Raw genomic sequence first — 17,118 nt, forward strand, 5'->3', positions numbered from 1 at the left:
GTGCGGTGTTTGAGGTGATTTGGAAGACGGAGTGTGGGAGAGTGCGTTAGTGTACTCACTTTGCCGGACCTAGTGAGGTCATTGAATCTCTTCCGGCACTGGATCCATGTTCTGGTGGTGTTGCCCCTGCTGCTAACCTCCGCAGCCACCTCCGCCCATTCCTTCCTGGTGGCGGAGCCAGGGCACTTCCTTCCGTCGCTTGGGAACAACGTCTCCCTCCTCCTCTTTACCCCGTCCAGCAGCAGCTGGAGTGCGTGGTCAGAGAATCGTGGGGCAGCCTTACTCCTGGGGTGCTCCATGTTGCGCTCCCTCTGGTTTGCAGCTGGAGGGGCATTGGTGGACTGTCCCTTGAAAGAGAGTTCCACCATCACTCACACGTCACTGCGCAGCTGAGAAGCGGAGAACCCGGAACCACTGCTGAATGGCCTCAATCATCCTGTGATCGCGGGGGGCGGGGGGCGCACTCAATTCACCCACCGCGTTTTCCACGCACCCGATGGACCACCCGCCGAGAACCCGCAGCCCTGCTAAAATCGGGCCCGGTAGAACAAGTAATTTTGGGCCAGAGCAGAAGCGAAAAATGGGATCTCCTATGATCTCCATTTTAATGCCAAGGCGGGAAACTAAGTTGCCCATCCGGGTGACGCCGCAGACTGGCTCCGCTGATTTTAACTGCCGGGCCTGATTAACCTGCCGGCTGTTGAGTTCCAGACTGAAAAGGCTGTGGAAAGCCACTGGCAGGCCGTTAAAATTGGATGGCAGGAAGCTGCCGCCTGGGACCCGGGGAAACCGTTCCTCGCACAGGGTAAGTGGATGGGCGGAGAATGGCAGGGAAATCATGGTCAGGGGAGAGGCGTAATAACAGGGCAGGGGAGGTCCAGCGCTTCCTTGTGGGGCTCAGAGGAGCACTCTTGCTACTTCTAGACGACAAGCAACCAAATAAAAGTTTAAAACACTTACCTTGTTGGGCATCTTCTGGTCCTGGCTGCTGTTCCTGGCAGGTTTGACCTGGCGGGAAAGCAAATCACTGCTCCCCCGCTCAGGCCGCAGTTTTAAAAAGCAGTTTGCTGGAATCCGATCAGCAGATTTAAAGAGGATCCTGTTGGTTTGGCCATTTAAAATTGCAGTCAGCCAGATCTGGGTCAGGAGGGGACAGGTATTTCCCCAGTTCCATTTTAACTGGTCCCCTCACCTGGTTTCCACCAGATAGGGCAGGTTAAAATCGAGGAACTACAGCTGAACAAGTCGATCAAGTGAAGGCTTCGCAAACGCCTGGGAACCAAAGGAGAATTAGAAAGGCAGAAAGTTTGTGCTAGTTGACAATCAGGTATTTCACTAAACCAGCGGATCAGCTGGCAACCCATTCTCTCAAGACTGTGCAGCCCAGTAGATCACAAATTGAATGTTCGAAGGCTATTCTATGTCATAAATTCAACAGATGGAACACAAAGCAAACAGCCATGGTCGTAAAAGGTGATAGGGGACAGTGTAGAGACCATTGGGCAGATTTTAACTCTTGCTGTGGATCGGCCACCCGTTATAAAACAGCACGATTTCCCATTTAACAGCAGCAAAAAAAGGACGATAATGAATTGGTAATCCATTTTATACCTTGTCCATTTTTCTTTGCCTTTGACCTGAATGGAGATGGAAATCGGATGGTTATAAATCGGCTGCCAATTTACCATCACCCGTTATGCACGAACTGCCGAAGTTTATTTTCACCCCTGTATTCTCAACCCGCCGACTAACATCAAACATGGGAATGAACATCGGGCGGTTTCTATAACGGGCGGCCCATCCGCAGCAGCAATTGCACATCCAGGCAGCAGGTTGGAAATCTCTTCCCATATCGTCCGGTGAGACCGGAAATTGATACTCACTGTGAGAGGGCAGCAAACGGAAGTTTTGTGGCAGGGGTTCGTCCACCGCCGGCAAATGGTGATCCGTTTCTCGGTGGAAGGTTTTTTTTATTCGTTCATGGGATGTGGGCGTCGCTGGCAAAGCCAGCATTTATTGCCCATCCCTAAAGGTGTGACTTCCGTCTATTTGGAGGACAGTGTATTTTTGCAAGTCATTCAGAATTTAAGATCAGATCTTCAGGTCTGCTTGAATATTTACTGATCAGAATTTTGCTAAGTTGCATTGCTGAATATTAGAACATCGCGCGATATTAGAGGTTTTCTCAGTTTCAGGACTCTAGTTGAGTGCCTCGAGTTTTACATCATGCGAATAATTTATTTCTTTGGGCAGAAATCAGAAGAATATCATCAAATGTCACAGCATGGGGACAAGGCGGAGTAAAGCTTAACCTCTCAAAGGCCCAGTTTTAACCTATTCAGGATCCTGTATCAGCTTCTGACACAAATTCAGAAAGCGTGGCGCATTCACTCGGTGTAAATCAACACAAAACCGAATAGGCGATGCTTCCATTTGATGTAAAATTAGTTCAAATTCATACACGGAGGCATTCATCGGGTAGGAACGCAGTACAAAATGTTATACGTAGTACGTTTATTAGATGTACAATCAGTAGCAAAATCATACAGGGGACGTATTACTTAAGTGTAAAAATCAGTAAAGCATCATAGAGGTAATTATTTAATCAAATTATAAGAAAGTTATTAAGGGAGTGCAGTCCTTACGTGTAAAATCAGAACAAAATAAGATAGGAGATCCGTTCATGAAGTGTAAAATCTGTACAAAATCACATAAATATTGTCGTGAAGTTTAAAAGTTGTATAAAATCGTACAGAGGGTGCAGTAATTAGGAATAACATTCGTACAAATTACACTGAGCCCACTTTGAATCGCTTTAAAATCAGTACAAAATCATGCAGCAGACAATTCGTGATGTGTAAAATCAGTACCAAAACATTCTGGGGCTCATTCATTAGGTTTAAAATCAGTACAAAATCACATAAATACTGCATTCAATTATAAAAGTCATACAAAATCTTAAAAGCAGTACATCCATCAAGTGTAAAATGTGTGCAAAACAGACTCAAATTATGTTTATGTGTAAAAGTTGTATAAAATCGTACAGGGGTGCAGTCAGTGGGTCTAAAATAATTCAAAATTATGCAATGGTCGCTTTGAATCGGTGTAAAATCAGCATAAACTCGGCAGGGTAAAATTCATTAGGTTTACAATCAGGATTAAACAATTCGATCGACACATTAGGTGTAAAATCAGTACAAAATCTTACAAATATCGCATTCAATTGTAAAAGTCGTACATTATCGTACCGTGGGTGCAACCATTAGGTATAAAATCAAGACTTGATCATCAAAGGGATGCATTCATTGGGTTTAGATAGTAAACAAGACAGTTTTTTTTATTCGTTCATGGGATGTTGGCGTCGCTGGCGAGGCCAGCATTTATTGCCCATCCCTAATTGCCCTTGAGAAGGTGGTGGTGAGCCGCCTTCTTGAACCGCTGCAGTCCGTGTGGTGAAGGTTCTCCCACAGTGCTGTTCGGTAGTGAGTTCCATGATTTTGACCCAGCGATGACGAAGGTACGGCGATATATTTCCAAGTTGGGATGGTGTGTGACTTGGAGGGGAATGTGCAGGCGGTGTTGTTCCCATGTGCCTGCTGCCCTTGTCCTTCTAGATGGTAGAGGTCGCTGGTTTGGGAAGTGCTGTTGAAGAAGCCTTGGAGAGTTGCTGCAGTGCATCATGTGGATGGTACACACTGCAGCCATGGTTCGCTGGTCGTGAAGGGAGTGAATGTTTAGGGTGGTGAATGGGGTGCCAATCAAGCGGGTTGCTTTGTCCTGGATGGTGTCGAGCTTCTTGAGTGTTGTTGGAGCTGCACTCATCCAGGCAAGTGGAGAGTATACTATCACACTAATGACTTGCGCCTTGTCGATGGTGGAAAGTTTTGGGGGAGTCAGGAGGTGAGTCACTCGCCACAGAATACCCAGCCTCTGACCTGCTCTTGTAGCCACCATATTTATGTGGCTGGTCCAGTTATGTTTCTGGTCAATGGTGACCCCCAGGATGTTAATGGTGTGGGATTCAGCGATGGTGATGCCGTTGAATGTCAAGGCGAGGTGGTTAGTCTGTCTCTTGTTGGAAATAGGCATTTCCTGGCACTTGCCTGGCACGAATGTTACTTGCCACTTATCAGGCCAGGCCTGGTCTTGCTGCGTGCGGGCCAGGGCTGCTTCATTATCTGAGGGGTTGCGAATGGAACTGAACACTGTGCAATCATCAGCGCACATCCCCATTTCTGACCTTATGATGGAGGGAATGTCATTGATGAAGCAGCTGAAGATGGTTGGGCCAAGAACACTGCCCTGAGGAACTCCTGCAGCAATGTGCTCGGGCTGGGATGATTGGCCTCCAACAATCATTGCCATCTTCCTTTGTTCCAGGTGTGACTTCAGCCACTGGATTGTTTTCCCCTTGATTCCCATTGATTTCAATTTTACTAGGGCTCCTTGATGCCACAGTCGATCAAATGCTGCCTTGATATCAAGGGCAGTCACTCTCACCTCACCTTTGGAATTCAGCTCGTTTGTCCATGTTTGGACGAATGGTGTAATGAGTTTGGAGCCGAGTGGTTCTGGCTGAACCCAAACTAAGCATCAGTGAGTAGGTTTTTGGTGAGTAAGTGCCGCTTGATAGCACTGTCGACAACAACTTTCATCAGTTTGGGGATAATGGTTAGTTTGGGAGTGATTGGTCAGTTTGTTGGTAATGGTAAATTTGGAAAGGATGGTCAGTTTGGGAATAATGGCTCATTTAGAGTGAGATTGTTAGTTTGGGAGTGATGGGTCAGTTTGCGGGTGAAGAGTTAGTTTGGGGATCAGTGCCAGACTGGGAGTGATGGTCAGTTTGGGAGTGATGGGTCAATTTGAGTGTGATTGGTCAGTTTGAGGGCGATGGTCAATTTGGGAGCGATGGGTCAGTTTCGGGATGATGGGCTGGCTTGGGATGATGGTCAGTTTGGAGATGATGATCAGTTAGGGTTTGATGGGTAAATTTCCTAGAGATGGGTCAGTTTCGGGATGATGGTCAGTTTCATTGTAATAGTCAGTTTGGAGTGATCGGTCTGTTTGGGAGTGATGGGACAGTTTGGGGATGAATGTCAGTTAGGTAGTGGTGGGTCAGTTTAACAGTGATGGGTCAGTTTGATTATGACGGTCAGTTTTGCAGTAGTGGTCAGTTTGGGGGTGATAAATCAGTTTGTGGGTGTGGGTCAGTTTGGAAGTGATTCGTCATTTTGAAGGTGATGGTTATTTTCGGGATGATGGTCAGTTTGAGAGAGATGGTGAGATTGGGGATGACGGTTAGCATCTGAGATATGGGTCAGTGTGGGGATGATGGTCAATTTGGTAATGATAGGTCAGTTTGGGGTGATGGGTCAGTTTTCTAGTGATGGCTCAGTTTGGGGATGGTGGTCCTTTTGGGAGTGATGGGTCTGATTGAGAGTTGTGGTCATTTTGGGAGTGATGGTCAGTTTGGTAGTGATGGGTCAATTTGCGAGTGGTGGGTCATTTTGAGGGTGATAGTCGGTTTCAGGTTGGTGGCTAGTTTGGGAGTGATGGGTTAGTTTCCTCGTGATGGGTCAGTTTGGGGATAACGATCAGTTTCGGAGTGATGGGTCAGTTTGTGGGTGATGGTCAGTTTGAGAGTGATGGGTCAGTAGGAGTCAGATGGCCAGTTTGGGAGTGATGGTTCTGTTTGATGCTCATGGACTTTTTGAGGATGATGGCCAGATTGTGACGATGGTCAGTTTGAGGGTAATGGTGAATGTGTAAGTGATGGGTCAATTTGGGAGTGATGGGTCATTTTGGGGATGATGGTCAGTACGGGAGTGATGGGTCATTATTAGGGTAATGGTCAGTTTGAGCTTGACGCCTAGTTTTAGAGTGATGAGTTATTTATGGTTGATGGTAAATTTGGGAATGATGGTCAGTTAGGGAGTGATGGGTTAGCTTCCTAGTGATGGGTTAGTTTGGGGATGATGATCAGTTTTAGGGTGATGGGTCAGTTTGAGGGTGATGGCCAGTTTGGGAGTGATGTGTCAGTTTGGGGATGATGGGCACTTTGGGGATGTTGGTCAGACTGGGAATGATGGGTCAGCTTGTGGGTTATGGCCATTTTTGGAGTGATGAGTCTGTTTGGAGATGATGGTCAGTTTTAGAATGACGGTCAGTTTGGGAGTGATTGTTCAGTTTGGGACAGATGGGTCAGTTTGGGGATTTTGGTCAGTTTGAGGATAATGGTCAATTAGGAAGTGAAGGGTCTGTTTGTGGATGATGGGACAGTTTGAAGGCGATGCGTCAGTTTGTGGGTGGTCTGTCTGTTTAGGGATGACCGTCATTTTGGAAGTGATGAACAATTTGGTTGCGATGGGTCAGTTGGAGTGAGATGGTCAGTTGGAAAGGATGACGATTTGGGAGTGATTTCTCAGTTGGAGTGAGATGGTCATTTTTAGGGTGAAAGGTCACTCTACTTGGGACTCTACCTCTAATGGTTAGTTTGGAGTGATGGTTAGTTTGGGGGTGATGGATCAGTTTTTGGATGATGCTAATTTTGGGAGAAATGATCAGTTCGGGGATGAGGGTCACTTTAGGAGTTATGGTAAGTTTGAGGGTGATGGGTCAGATTGGGAGTGATGGTAGCTTTGGGATTGATCATGCAGTTTGTGGATGATGGTCAATTTGGGAGTGATGGTCTGTTTTAGAAGTTATGGGTCATTTTGGGAATTTTGGCCACGTTGGCTGTATTTATAGGTTTGTTAATGATGGGTTAGTTTGAAAGTGATGGGTCAGCTTCAGGGTGTTGGTCAGTTTCCGGATGAAGGTCAGTTTGGGTAAGATGGTCAAATCGGGAGTAATGGTTCAGTTTGGGAGTGATGGGTCAGTTTGGGAATGATGGTTCAGTTTGAAGATGATTGGTCCATTTGGGGATGATGGTCAGTTTGGATGTGATGGGTCAATGTGGAGGTGATGGCTTTTCTGGGAGTGATGGCCGCTATGGGAGTGATGGGTCAATGTGAGAGTGATGATCAGTTTGTTAGTAATCGGTCACTTTTGGAATAATGGCCAGTTTGGGAGTGACGTGTCAGTTTGGGGATGGTGGTCATTTTGGGAGTAATGTGTCAGTTTGAGGTTGATGGCCAGTTTTGGGTGATGGGTCAGTTTTTGGTGATGGGGATTTTGGGAGAAATGGTCAGTTTGCGTGTGATTGGTTAGTTTGACAGTGTTGGTCAATTTGGGGTGATGGTCAGTTTGGGAGTAATGTGTCAGTTTGCGGTGATGCATCAGTTTGGGGATGACAGTCAGGTTGGGAGTCATGTGTCAGTTTCGGGTTGATAGTCAGTTTGGGAGTGATGGTCAGTGTGGGAATGATTGTGATACCCAGTGTGGGAGTGATGAGTCAGTTTTTGGAGTGATGGGTCAAATAGGGATGATGGTCAGTTTGGGATTGCTGGCCCTTGTGTGTGTCCAGGATTTCAGATCTCCCGTCAGAACTGAAGACATGAAAAACCTGAGAGGTGATGTGTGCAGAGGAAAATCATCAAGAGACAGTCATTGCCTTGAATTCAACAAGTTATTCAAAAAGTTCATTTAGTTGTGTTATTCTTATAGAGAACCCAGGTTAGATGAGATTTAGAATACTGTGCAGAGTTCTGGTCTCCATATTACAAAAATAATGTCGAAGGACTGGAGAATGTGCAAGTAAGATTTACAAGAATGGTCCCAGAACTGAGAGGGTATAACTATCAGGAAAGACTGAACAGGCTGGGGTTCCTTCCTCTAGAAAAGAGAAGGCTGAGGGGTGACCTGATAGAGGTCTTTAAAATTATGAAGAGGCTCGATAGGGTAGACGTAGAGAAGATGTTCCCAAATGTGGGGAGTCCAAAACTAGGGGCCATATATATAAATAGTCACTAATAAATCCAATACGGAATTCAGGAGAAACTTCTTTACTCAGAGTTTGCTGACAATGTGGAACTGGCTACCACAGGGAGTTGTTGAGGCGAATAGCATAGATGAAATTAAGGGGAAGCTAGATAAGTATATGAGGGAGAAAGGAATCGAAGGATACGTTGATAGGGTGAGATGAAGTAAGGTGGGAGGTGGCTCATGTGGAGCATAAACACGGGCATAGACCCGTTGGGCCGAATGGCCTGTTTCTGTGCTGTAAATTCTACGTAATTCTATGAAATAAAGTGGGAGGTCGACAAATTTCAAACCTTGTGAGGCAATCTTTAAATGTACTGACTCTTTCCACTAAAAGATCCTTTAATTGTCCCCCTATTAGAGAGATTAAATCCACCGACTCTCAATCCAAATGCATTAACTGTCCAATCAGACTGTCCTCTCCAATACATTACTAGATTTTTTCACTGCTTAATTAATTTCCAAACAACGGCACGGACAAAGACAAAGAAACAGCTTTCAGATTAGATGTTTATTTTTACACAGACTGACAGGTCTGCACAGTTCAGGTCATCACTGCCATGGGAACAATGGAATTTTTGTAATTAAATGTCATTATCACATATTACTAAGCATTTGAGAGATTTTCGCCCATCTAACTGTTATCCCCCTCTCACCTCCGCGCAAGTTCTGTTAATACCTCCAGGAATCCAACATTTCTACATATCTGTGGGGCTGTTCAGCTGTACAAAACTGACTAGATTACTTTCTGTGTGTAAAAGCGCGTGTTCTTCGATCTAACGTGCACCACGGACCCTCCTTATGTCGATATTATGTACAGCACTAATTAAAAAGATAGAAAAAATGTAACTCAGAGCTAGATTAAGCTAATCTATCACAAACATGCGATTTTGTTTTAGCAAATGCCTTGCATGAACCTATAAGTGGAAATCCTCATTTATCCATTACTGTAGGAGTGGAGATGTCGAAATGTTTTTTGAACCTATGATGGAAATACTATTCTAGACTCCTTACTCTTTCAACAGGCAATAACACTGCAAAATGTCCTCATCCCGAGCCATTAGGAGTCAAAGCAGCTCGGCTCAACATGTTTGTTGAATTGACTGTAACTAATGTCAATCATTGTGCAATGCTCGTGTGTCACTTGAGGTTTCTCTTAGGTATAAATGAGGCCTTATTTTGAAAACAGAAGATCTGTGTACCCATAACACTAAGAGACAACGCCGCTTCTCTCCGAAAATGGGACTGCCGGTAATCATACAGATAGAAAACATATACTACCCTATTCTTGCAATTATTGGTGTTCCTGGTAAGCTTTTTACATTCAGTCAATATTTAGATTTAACAGTGCTTCACTGTATCACTGCTCCTGCTGTCGGTGTAATAATATTATGTGTTTATCTGTTTATTTTGAAGTGTATGATTTGCAGACACTGGCATCAAAGCAATTAAATTAATTGATCCAAGTTTTAGTCATATTGTTAATGTAACAACCTGAAAAGAATCACAATTTACTGACTTTTTTTTAAATTCAGCAATTTAGTGGGGATATCTTCTCTTTTGTAGACGGTCTTGCAGTTTTGTGTCTGAGTCAAGGATTGGTATGGAATCGGGCGAACAAACCAACAATTTTTAAGGGGCCGCTGGAGGCTGTTCAAAAAAAGCATAGGACATTTTCCCTTTTTATATTTGTTAGCACAGGAGAAACAGGAGAGATCCTCCCGGGCGCACAAAAGAAATCTGGGCCAGTGTTCGAGTATTGGAGCCCACTGGGGCTGTATCCCGTCCCCATTTGGCCAGATCAGCATCGGAGCCGGCTGATTCCCCGCTCTTCTGGCGCCTGCAGCCAGCCAGCAGCATTTAAACAAGGCTGGAAACCGAGCCTCAGGGGCTGACATTGGTCTTCCCCAGTAGCGCGAAGCGGGCTCCGGGCGATCGAGCAGCTCATTTTACACCCAGTCTGATGGTCCTTTCCATTGAAGACAGTGGAAGCGAAAATCGGGCGCAGTTTCAAGCGGGCTGTCGATTCGTTATGTGCTCGTTTCGCGCTACTGAAAAAGAGCAATTTCACCCCTTACATCTGACACACCCTGGTGGAGCGGAGAGAGGAATAGATGGTGGGCAGGGTTTCAATGGAAAGTAAATTTGGGTAAAATGGGCTGCCGATTTGCAATCACCAGTTTGACGCGACTCTGCGATACCAATTTCACCCAGGTGGTCACTAATTATCCGAGTTGCGACTGAAGCAGTTTTTGTCACAGCTGCTGGATATGGGAAACAGTGGGGGTTATGTGTTGGTGCCGGGCGAGGTCATTGACCGCTGGCAACTAGTCGGAAATGTTGTGCGTATAGTGTAATCCTGAAGGGCACGATTCTGAAACTGTGCGATTTAGTATGTTGTATTAAGCTGCAGCCAGTTAGTGTTGTGAGCCCGCAAAGCAAAGTGAAACAAGTGATGCTAAAGCGAGTCCAACTATTGCTGTGCTGTTGTAATTCTAAATCCAAGTTGTTGTACTTGGTGATTTCTCTGGTAAATATGGGATAGATTTTAGTCTTTACATCCGGGGTGTTCGGCATCACTTGGGTCAAACACAAAAAAAGGAAATTCCTCCGGGGAGGATGACACTTCCTTAAAAAAACAGCAGATTGTCTTCCATTACTTTCAATGGAAGGAAAATCCGGCGGGTTGACCGTCAGATTTTCATTTTTATATAGGGGTAGAAATTGGTCTCAGGCGGTAGCGGGAAACGGGCGGTCTGATGTCTGCTTCCCGTTCTACTCCCTGTCTGAAATTCAGCTTCACTGAGAGTGCATAACACCCGTACCATGAAACACCGCCCATTTCAGGCTACTGCCCAAGATTTCTCCCCCACAGAATCGGGCGATGTTTAATGTCCAGGTGATTGAGATTACAATCTGTCCCAAGTTTCCTTTGCATGGTAGAAATAGAGTGAGAGCATTAGAATTTCCGCTGGTTCTTCTCCCGATTTCGCGCTACCACCTGGAAATCCGGGAATAACGGTGCAACCGGGTGAAGTTACCACAGGAATAAAAACAGAAAAATGCTGGAAACACTCAGCAGGTCAGGCAGCGTCTGTGGAGAAAGAAACAGAGTTAACGTTTCAGGTCAATGATTTTCCATCGCAACTGGAACAAATGAAAGACAAACCTTTACCAGAAACATTTCTGATATATATCCAAAATTCATTCTGCCCATGCTCAGACCCGTGGTAACTCCGGCCATTTAACTGGTTGCTTTGATCTAAGCATTTCCGGTGTTACTTTGCCGGGGCACAATCCAAAATGAAGTGTTTGCTGTTATGTTGTTCACTTGTAACAATGTGTCGCTGAAAAATCTTACTTTGCTGGTTATTTGCTGATGAAGAGCACGGGAAGATCACCTGGTAATAGATTTCATCTGCTTCCAGAAAACCAAAAGATGGAATATTCCAGTCGGAATCGTGTTATCACACTGAAACCTACGTTACATGATTATTGGGGATATTTGTAATGAGGATACACTGGGGTACATTTTAAGCCTGATGCTTGGCTTAAAACTGGCATTGGGTTTCGGCCGCCTGCCATAGGTGGGCTAACGGATACGCAACGCCAGTTTTATATCAAGACGGACAGTTGGAAACCTACCCCACGATTTTTATGGAGGAATAGAGGTGAGCAAGTTAACCGCCCATTCTGCACCCAACCCGAAATTCCTTTCTGTTAAAGTCAATGGAAATGAAAATGGGGCGGATTCTATGACGGGCACCGGTCAGAAAAGGCCAATTTTGGTCGGGTGAAAAATCCTCCCGCGTATTTCAGTCCATCAATTTTTTAATCTTTTGAAGGAACTCACAAAATAAGTTAGTGACGTATGTCCATAGAGAAACGTATCTTTTCAGAATGCCTTAGTTTATCGGATAGAGTGGGAGAAAGAGAAAGAGATTTGAGCAGCAAGAAAAAAAAATCCCTGTATTTTCAGACAAAGAACTGATCTTCCTCTCAATATAAGGAAAGTTAGTAATTCAATTTCCTCCTTTTTGCAGCTAATTTGGTGACAGTTGTGATTCTCTCCCGCAGAAGTTGCGGCCTCTCCAATTGCATCACCCGTTACCTGGTGGCCATGGCAGTGGCGGATCTAATGATCCTGATATTTGAAGTGATCTTTTATGAGCTTCAAGATGCTTATTTCCCATATTCATTCCTGAACTACACTCCAATTTGTAGTTTCAATATCGCTATGCTTTTTGTTTCCATTGATTGTTCTGTCTGGTTAACTGTCGCTTTCACCTTTGATCGATTTATGTCTATTTGTTGTCAAAAGTTGCGAACAAAATATTTCACTGAAAAAACCGTGTATGTAGTTATAACAGTGGTGAGTTCCTTAAGCTTATTAGAAAATATTCCAATGTACTTTATATTTAAACCTCGGGAAATAATTGACAATGTACCATGGTCCTGCTTTGTAAAATCAAGCTTCTATACCTTACCCATATGGGTAGCATATTTGTGGATAGAAACAATTTTAACTCCATTTGTTCCATTTGTGTTGATTTTACTGCTCAATGCTGTGACCATCAAGCACATTGTACTGGCCAATAGATTGAGGAAGGGTCTCCGTGGAAACAGCAATAGTGAGAATCACAATGATCCAGAGATGGAGAACCGAAGGAAATCCATCATTTTACTGCTCGCCATATCTGGCAGTTTTATACTTTTATGGATGCTAATTTTCATAAATTTCATAGTTGTGCAATTTACAGATATGCAATTTTTAGAAACAAATTACAATGACCCTTTCACCATTATGGAAAAATTTGGGTACATGCTCAGGTCTTTGAGTACTTGCACTAACACGTTTATTTATGCAGTGTCCCAGAGTAAATTCAGAGAGGAATTGAAGAATGCAATAAAGAGTCCTCTGACTCTCATTACTAATTTAATCAAACAATTTAAATGACTTCACAGAACTAAAGTGCAATTACATTGATCGGAACCTAACAGAAGTTGTTCAATTGAGATGTGGACACAGGAAATTCCAATCGCAGTGGGGGCTGCAATCTGGTCCCCATATTAGACATCATATTGTATGAGATCAAAGATGCTTGGGGTAATATTAACTTTTGCCGATAGTGTAAGGCAGGCATTATCGGATCGCAACAAACACGTAACAATTTTCAGAACTGAATTAAATCAACTCGACAAACATATCTGTTCCTTTTGACTGATCTAAACCCAACATCTGTTTCCCGAGCATATCCTTCAACACATCCACCCGTCAGAAACACATGCATCTGTTGAAACTGCTAGCTATTCCCTTCATCTTGTAAATTATCCAACGTGTGTTTGATCCTTTCAGTGAAAAGATCCTGCCTGATCTGCCATTTTGCTCCCAAGTTGCGAATTGACAACTTGTGACATGAAATTTGAAATGTTCACCACATGGAATAATTTGGTTGAATAAACTTGCTGATCACCTTCATGGTTTTGGACAATCCAGTTGGGTCGCTCCAAGTCTGCTCTTTTTCAAGGAACAGCCAGCTGCCTTCAAGTTTTCTGGAAACGTCAATTGATGACCACCTGGAATCGTGTCTGTTGCTGGACTAAGACTGTAAACCTACCATGGGAGTAATGGCTGATATTTTTTCATCCACTTGTCCAATTTAGTCTTGGAATGTTGATATAGATTCGACCTCAACCACTAACCCTGCAAGTGAATTCCACAGCCTCACAACCATTTGTGCAAAGAGCTTTCTGTTGCCCTGGACCTATTTCTATTGTTCCCTAATGATATACAAATTTAACAGTAATCTATGTACTAGAGCATTAAAAGCAGACCATTAATAAACTGTTGCAATAATAATTGAATAGGGCATTTTGGTACTCCATGTTACATCGCATTGCGGTGGATTATCAATTTGCTGCCCAGGCGTAAAACTCTCGCTGTGGCTCAAACCCGCCTTGTAGAAACAGCTTGATTTTCATCTCCACTGATTTCAATGCAAATAATAATTGGTTGGTTTCTATGAAAGGCGGCCGATCCACAAAGTTATTTTACCTGGGAGCAGAAAGTTGAAAATCGAACCGTAAGCCTGCCCATCATTACCTATGTCGTCACATACACTGACAACTCGGGATTAATTTGATTTACCTGAGCTGACCCTACGCTGTAAGCGGCATGATTAAGAAGTTTGCGGATGATACAAAAATTAGCCATGTGGCTGATAGTGAGGAGGAAAGTTGCAGATTGCGGGAAGATAGCAATGGATTGGTCAGGTGGGCAGAAAAGTGGTAAATGGAATTCAATCCTGAGAAATGTGAGGTAATGCATTTGGGGAGGGCAAACAAGGCAAGGGAATACACAATTAATGGGAGGATACAGAGAGGGGTAGAAGAAGAGAGGGACCTTGGAGTGCATGTCCACAGATCGCTGAAGGTAGCAGGATAGCGAGATAAGTGGTTAAGAAGGCATACGGGATACTTTCATTTATTAACCGAGGCATAGAACGTAAGAGCAGGGAGGTTATGCTAGAACTGTATAAAACATTGGTTAGGCCACAGCTTCAGTACTGCATACATTTCTGGTCACCACATTACAGGAAAGATGTGATTGCACGAGAGATGGTACAGAGGACATTTATGAGGATGTTGCCAGGACTGGAGAATTTTAGCTATAAGGAAAGATTGGATAGGCTGGGGCTGTTTTCTTTGGAGCAGAGGAGGTTGAGGGGTGATTTAATTAAGATGTATAAAATTATGAGCGGCCTGGATAGATTGGTTAGGAAGGGCCTATTTCCCTTAGCAGAGAGGTCAGTAACCAGGGGACGTAGGTTGAAAGTAATTGGTAGAGGGGTTAAAGGGGAGCAGAGGAAAAAAGTTTCACCCTGCCGGTGGTGGGGTCTGGAATCATTACCTGAAAGGGTGGTAGATGTAGAAACCATCGTCACATCTAAAAAATACTTGGATATGCACTTGAAGTGCCATGGCCTACAAGGCTACGGACCAAGTGCTGGAAAGTGGGATTAGGCTGAGTAGCTCTTTTTCGACCGGCACAGACACGATGGGCTGAATGGCCTCCTTCTGTGCCGTAATTTTTTCTCAGGGTATCGGGAGGGAGCTGCTTATATCCGACTGTACTGGGTTTTGTCACTGGCAAGCTGCCTTTTCACTTCTCGTTTATTGAAACCTGAGTTGCATAACATAGTCTGTAAAAGGCACAGCCTCCAGTGGTGAAATGTTTACAATCATGGCCTAGCACTGATTAACTATGGGTTAATACATAGGACATGTGTCAATGTGAGGTTTTTTTTGTGGAAAAGAAGAGGTTTTTTTTAACCCATTATCAGTGTTAAGCGGGCCCAGGTCAGGTCAGGTGAAGAGTAAAGCTTCCCTCCTTCTCCATTTGACCATGAGTCAACTCCTTTCATTCTCCGACTGCTGCTCACCATTCATTGCTGCTCTTGCAGATCACAAAGACATACTTGTATATATAAAAAAAACCACAGGGAGGCCATTCAGCCTCTCTAGCTCATCCATGCTCAGACTCTCCCATGTCTAACTGCCGCTATAGAATGATGACTTTGTCTCCATTCCCCCACTCAGAGACCAGTCCAATAATCACTTTTCACCCGTGGTCCTGTAGTGATGGTATAGCTTGAATCACCTCGCGGCCTCTTGCTCTATTAAAGGTGTCTGACCTGCTGCAGCATCCAGTTCCCCTGAGTGAATGAATTGAATAGTTCTCGGCCATTGTCAGGACAAGACTTTAAATGAATATGTTGCAGGAGGCAGGAGGTAATTCCAGAAGTTATGCTATGGAGTTTAATATTCCTGGCAGCAATGGAATTAATTAATTTAAACTGGGAGAACTGGAGGTTTGGTAAACCAGTTCTGGTTCAAACTTCAAGATCCTGTCAGCTGCTTAGTGAGATACTGCAGCTGGTTAATGTATTGGAGGATGGAATTTGTCACCTTGAGAGGGGAAGATCGTTGTGCTGAGGATTTGAGGACGCGGATGATAGCTCACCAAGGACCCTGGGCCTTAGACTGGGCAGTGTACCTTGTGACAATATGCTGGGACACTGCACCTTCTCTGAGATATGGTGCTGTTGGAGAGGTTTAATGGGCAGGATTGCATCCTGGGCTGGGCTGGGCTGGCTGTGCTCAGTCACATTGCTGCACTCTTTACTTGCATATGTAGGGGGCCTATCCGTGGCATTGACTCGGCCGCCAATGGTGGGGCAAAGGAAGTGGGGGTGTGGGGGGAAATAGCCCAGAATTGGTGGAGCGCAGAGATCTCGGAGGATTGTAGGGCTGGAGGAGGTTACAGAGATAGGGAGGGCCGAGGCCATGGAGGGATTTGAATAGGTGGATGAGAATTTTAAAATCGAGCTGTTGCCGGACCGGGAGCCAATGTCGGTCAGCAAGCATGGGGGCAATGGGTCAACGGGACTTGGTGAGAGTTAGGATGCGGGCAGCAGGGTTTTGGATTAGCTCAAGTTTACGGAGGGTGCAGGTGGGGTGCCAGCCAGGGGAGCATTGGAATAGTCAGGTCTAGAGGAAACAAAGACATGAATGAGGGTTTCTACAGCAGATGGGATGAGGCGGGGCGGAGACGGGCAATGTTACGGAGGTGGAAGTAGGCTATCGAGATTGATTCAATACAATGACTGAAAGGAAATATTGAATGATAATGTGCTGGTGCGTTACGGGATATTTGACCATGATGTACCAAACCATGTTGAGCCACAGACATTCTTTGTAAATTCAACAGTAATTTTCTCTTCGAGCTCTCCTGTGGAAACTTAATGTGAGACAGAAAATCGAAGGATCAAAGGATGTGACTTGTTAAAGTCAATAAACCTGGCAAAGATGCGAGACCAGAACACCGAGTGTGATGGGCCTGCAGATCATCAAAGCGCATATGGCTGATTAAAACCACCTCGGATGCAGGATATGCTGCTTTGTTCTGGCTAAGGGACAGGAATCAGAGAGTAGTGGTGAACGGTTGTTTTTTGGACTGGAGGGAGGTGTACAGTGGTGTTCCCCAGGGGTCGGTACTCGGACCACTGCTTTTCTTGATATATATTAATGACTTGGACTTGGGTGTACAGGGCACAATTTCAAAATTTACAGATGACACAAAACTTGGAAGGGTAGTAAACAGTGAGGAGGATAGTGATAGACTTTAAGAGGATATAG

The 17,118-nt window shown here is 44.5% G+C and overlaps 1 protein-coding gene across 1 annotated transcript; it reads left to right on the forward strand.

The window, feature by feature from the left end:
- Nucleotides 1-9,159: 9,159 nt before the first annotated feature.
- On the forward strand, nt 9,160-12,877 carry LOC137311516 (probable G-protein coupled receptor 139). The gene is made up of 2 exons (XM_067978669.1): nt 9,160-9,229; nt 11,964-12,877. Exons 1-2 carry the CDS (start codon nt 9,160-9,162, stop codon nt 12,875-12,877), a joined length of 984 nt encoding a protein of 327 aa, XP_067834770.1.
- Nucleotides 12,878-17,118: the final 4,241 nt, after the last annotated feature.

Source organism: Heptranchias perlo, unplaced genomic scaffold (assembly GCF_035084215.1).
Source record: "Heptranchias perlo isolate sHepPer1 unplaced genomic scaffold, sHepPer1.hap1 HAP1_SCAFFOLD_347, whole genome shotgun sequence".
Classification (NCBI taxonomy): domain Eukaryota; kingdom Metazoa; phylum Chordata; class Chondrichthyes; order Hexanchiformes; family Hexanchidae; genus Heptranchias; species Heptranchias perlo.

Excerpts from the sequence above, each read along its gene's own strand:
- LOC137311516 (XM_067978669.1), top strand. The coding sequence starts at position 9,160 with ATGGGACTGCCGGTAATCATACAGATAGAAAACATATACTACCCTATT. Across the intron at positions 9,230-11,963 it reads TGCAATTATTGGTGTTCCTG|CTAATTTGGTGACAGTTGTG; the intron begins GTAAGCTTTTTA and ends TCCTTTTTGCAG.